This window comes from Procambarus clarkii, chromosome 50 (genome assembly GCF_040958095.1).
Source record: "Procambarus clarkii isolate CNS0578487 chromosome 50, FALCON_Pclarkii_2.0, whole genome shotgun sequence".
In the NCBI taxonomy this organism is placed as follows: domain Eukaryota; kingdom Metazoa; phylum Arthropoda; class Malacostraca; order Decapoda; family Cambaridae; genus Procambarus; species Procambarus clarkii.
The window spans coordinates 25103577-25108870 of NC_091199.1; the positions used below are offsets into that span (position 1 = coordinate 25103577).

Below are 5294 nucleotides of genomic sequence, written 5' to 3' on the forward strand. Positions count from 1 at the left end.
CACCCTTCCACATAGGAGTTCCACACAATATACTTGGTACTCTCCTCTTTTTTATTTGCGTCAATGACCTTCCAAATGGCTCTCAACACCTGAAGCCACTGCAGTTAGCTGATAACACAACCTTTATTTTCTCCAATCATAATCATTTCATTATAATTGACACTGAATACTGAACTAAAGAAGTCCATACTTTTTAACTGCTAACAAACTCATTTTTAACATTGATAAAACCTTCTATTTTATGTTTGGTAATATGTCCACCAATCACATTAACCGAAGACACCACATTCGAATCATATATCAGTTGTAATCTTAACCGCACTGGAATTAGAAGTAGCTGTAGAGAGCGTGCCCATGCATTCTGCACTAGACCTGGAGTCCTGGAATTCTATGTTCTCTAGAACTGCTAAAATCCTCTATCACAAGCCCTAAACATCATATGAAAAGGAGCCTAGATGCTGGTGTTATACCTGATACTTACATACTGGAGATAGCCCCACGTCACAAAGGAGGTAGTAGAGCAGTTGCAAAGCATTATAGACCAACAGCTATAACATCACACAACATGAAAGTCCTTAAAAGATGGCTAAAAAGTAAGATCACAAAACACATGGATCATAGTCTTTATGACCCTGGACACATGGATCACATTCTTCATGACCCTGGACACATGGATCACATTCTACACAACCCTGGACACATGGATCACATTCTTCATGACCCTGGACACATGGATCAGTGTCTTCATGACCCTGGACACATAGGTCACATTCTTCATGACCCTGGACACATGGATCAGTGTCTTCATGACCCTGGACACATGGATCAGTGTCTTCATGACCCTGGACACATAGGTCACATTCTTCATGACCCTGGACACATGGACCAGTGTCTTCATGACCCTGGACACATGGATCAGTGTCTTCATGACCCTGGACATAGGGATCACAGAGTCTTCATGACCCTAGACACAAGGATCACAATGTCTTTATGACACCGGACACATGGATCACAAAGTCTTCATGACACTGGACACATGGATCACAGTCTTCATGACACTGGACACATGAATCACAGTCTTCATAACACTGGACACATGAATCACAGTCTTCATAACACTGGACACATGAATCACAGTCTTCATGACACTGGACACATGAATCACAGTCTTCATAACACTGGACACATGAATCACAGAGACTTCATGACCCTGGAAACCTGGATCACTCTGTCTTCATGACACTGGACACATGGATCACAGAGACTTCATGACCTTGGACACATGGATCACAGTCTTCATGACCTTGGACACATAAATCACAGTCTTCATGACACTGGACACATAAATCACAGTCTTCATAACACTGGACACATGAATCACAGTCTTCATAACACTGGACACATGGATCACAGTCTTCATGACACTGGACACATGGATCACAGTCTTCATGACCTTGGACACATAAATCACAGTCTTCATGACACTGGACACATGGATCACAGTCTTCATGACCTTGGACACATAAATCACAGTCTTCATGACACTGGACACATGGATCACAGAGACTTCATGACCTTGGACACATAAATCACAGTCTTCATGACACTGGACACATGGATCACAGTCTTCATAACACTGGACACATGGATCACAGTCTTCATGACACTGGACACATGGATCACAGTCTTCATGACACTGGACACATGGATCACAGTCTTCATGACCTTGGACACATAAATCACAGTCTTCATGACACTGGACACATGGATCACAGAGACTTCATGACACTGGACACATGGATCACATAGACTTCATGACTCTGTGACCACTATGACATGGCCGTTAAGGCCATGGAAGACAACCAAAACGCTCTTTATATTTATAGATTTCACAAAATGCGCACAAAAGGAATTAATGGCCAAGTAGGTAAATGAAACTTTAACTTCAACGTGAACAGAACCCCGGGCGTAATGGTCAACAGTCCCCTGGGCGTAATGGTCAACAGTCCCCCGGGCGTAATGGTCAACAGTCCCCTGGGCGTAATGGTCAACAGTCCCCCGGGCGTAATGGTCAACAGTCCCCCGGGCGTAATGGTCAACAGTACCCTGAGTGTAATGGTCAACAGTCCCCGGGCGTAATGGTCAACAGTCCCCTGGGCATAATGGTCAACAGAACCCTGAGTGTAATGGTCAACAGAACCCTGAGTGTAATGGTCTACAGTTACCGGAGTGTAATGGTCAACAGTACCCGGAGTGTAATGGTCTACAGTTACCGGAGTGTAATGGTCAACAGTACCCGGAGTGTAATGGTCAACAGTACCCGGAGTGTAATGGTCAACAGTACCCGGAGTGTAATGGTCAACAGAACCCTGAGTGTAATGGTCAACAGTACCCTGAGTGTAATGGTCAACAGAACCCTGAGTGTAATGGTCAACAGAACCCTGAGTGTAATGGTCTACAGTTACCGGAGTGTAATGGTCTACAGTACCCTGAGTGTAATAGTCTACAGTACCCTGAGTGTAATGGTCAACAGTACCCTGAGTGTAATGGTCAACAGTACCCTGAGTGTAATGGTCAACAGAACCCTGAGTGTAATGGTCTACAGTTACCGGAGTGTAATGGTCTACAGTTACCGGAGTGTAATGGTCTACAGTTACCGGAGTGTAATGGTCAACAGTACCCGGAGTGTAATGGTCTACAGTACCCGGAGCGTAATGGTCAACAGAACCCTGAGCGTAATGGTCAACAGAATCCTGAGCGTAATGGTCAACAGAACCCTGAGTGTAATGGTCAACAGTAAAATCCGAATTATTCACCATAAAAAGCTCAGTTCCCCAAGATATAGTGCTTGCTCAGGTAGTTTTCCTCCTCCTCATATAAGACAAATATACACAAACTATGGTAATGTATCATTCTTTACTGACGACACTGGGATTTTCATGCAAGTAGACACTATAGAGAACACAGCAGACCTCCAGTCTGATGTTCTTCAAGTCTTTCAACGGGGCACAGAAAATAACATGATGTTTAATGTGGCTAAGTTGAAGTTATTCCGTAATTTTCAGTAATCGTGTGCGAAAACCAAATCTTTCAAGAGCACAACACAATAGCTGCCACAACTGCAAGAAAAATGACAGGTTGGATAACATGTACCTTTCAAATATTAGATGCCAGATCAATGATGATGATACTTTTTAAGACGCTAGTGCTCTCTAGAGTGATATACTATTGCACACTCCCAGCCCCATTCATAGCCGGAGATATTGCTGACCTGGAGAGTGTGCAAAGATACTTTACAGCTAGAATCCACTAAATAATACATCTAAATTATTAGGGCTGCTTAAAAATGTTAAATCTGTATTCCTTATAACGCAGACAGGCGGAACACATAATAATTTACACATGAAAAATATTAGAAGTGACTGGTTGCAAATCTGTACACAGAAATAACACCACATGATACAAGAAGACTTGGCAGGATGTGCAGAATAGCTTCACTGAAAAGCAAAGGTGCAAGAGACACGCTGGCAGAGAACTCGAGCATCAAAGGCCCAAGACTGTTCAACATTTTCTCTTCACAAATGTGGAATAACTGGCCGACGTCTTGCAGTGTTCAAAAGAAAACTTGATAAACACCTTCAAAGGATACCTGATCAACAAGGCTGCGTCTGATATGTCAGGCTGTGACTGACTTGTCAGGCTGCGAGCCGGCGCCTCGAACTGAACGGTTGACCACACCACAAACCAGAGGGTTAGAGACGGGGCTGCGGGGACGTTGATACCACCACAAACCACAGGGTCTGGTTAACGACTGGGCTGAAGGGACGTTGACTGCACCACAAATCACAGGGGTCTGGTTAGCGACGGGGCTGCAGGGACGATGACCACAACACAAACCAGAGGGTCTTGTTAGAGACGGGGCTACTGGCATGTTGACCACAACAAAAACCAGAGGGTCTGGTGTTCTGCCCTGAGGGGGTTGGGGATTTTGGGACTTAAACCTCCATAAGTGCGCCCTGGTTGTTGCACCAGACTGTTACTTTCGTACAGGTGGACAACGTCCCCAACCACTCTCTGACGGAACAAACAACCGACCCCGTCAGCCACACTCCCGCTACCGTTGGTCGACCAGCAATGGACACTGGAGTGTTTCTAATTTACCTAGGAGATCACCCTGTATGCCTCTTGATCTTGGAGATGGGTTCAACATCACATATTTAGGGGTGTGGCTCCAAAACTGGCCTCATTGTCTTGTGTACACACACTACTCGAGTCGCTGTGACCCCCAACTCTCTCCTTGTTTGGAATGATCTCCTAGATCCCCCTTTCGTGAATTAATATCTTCTGCCACCCTATACGCAACCATGACCCTCTCTCTCTCCCCCCTGCTTTCTGAGAAACCTCACCAGGGCAAGAGCAAAAGCCAGCTAACATATAAATTTAATATACAAAGAAAACATACATAATACATAACATATAAAATAGAACATTATCATACAACTCTCCAAACTGCTTCAATCCGGTGGCATTCCAATGTCATATCCTGCTTTCACCAAATGTCGTTATCAAGTGGCTGCTCAACTCTTGGCTTACCATTTACTACTCCCTCACTTAATGGGGCTCAAATCCTGTCACAGCAATACTGTATTATCAGCCTTATAAGTATATGAAACTAAGTTTGGGGCTGAAACATCAGAAACATCTACATAAATATCCCCCAACAAAAGAAGAAATCAATCTCTCACCTTACACTGCATCTTACTTGCCTATAAGCATTCAAGCACTTCCCTTATATATTTACGTGTGTCCATCATAAATCTTTGTTCTGCTCCTAAAGGTTCAACACCAATGTATATCTTTATGTCCTTCATAATATCAGGAAAGGCACTTCTGCAGTTCTCCCAATCTGCTGCACAACGAAGTTCTAATCCGATTACAGTGACGCATCACCACTGATTCCACAGAGACACGCATAACTCCTCTACACTGCTTGAAACCAACTCCTCATCATAGAGTTCTGCTCTACCACAGAGTTCAGCATACACTTCTTCTCCACCCTCGAAGTTCCTCCACTAACTTTTTTTCTAACCTCAAAGTTTCTCCACAAACTCCTTCCCAAACAAACCTGCAATTCCATTACCATGCCAATAAAAATGTTTTCCTAACCAAACTTAATTAAATTTATTCACAGGAAATAAAATCCTACATCTCTTTAAACACTAATGCGTCGCCGCGATGGTCCTCCCTCAATCCTGGGCGAGTCTACTCTGGGAACATGTCTTGACACCCTCCAG

The 5294-nt window shown here is 44.0% G+C and overlaps 1 protein-coding gene across 1 annotated transcript; it reads left to right on the plus strand.

The window, feature by feature from the left end:
• The first annotated feature begins 1836 nt into the window (after positions 1 to 1836).
• Positions 1837 to 3198, plus strand: LOC138351711 (S-antigen protein-like). The gene is made up of 3 exons (XM_069303732.1): positions 1837 to 1923; positions 2198 to 2796; positions 3066 to 3198. The coding sequence occupies exons 1-3, from the start codon at positions 1837 to 1839 to the stop codon at positions 3196 to 3198; spliced, it is 819 nt and encodes a 272-aa protein (XP_069159833.1).
• Positions 3199 to 5294: the final 2096 nt, after the last annotated feature.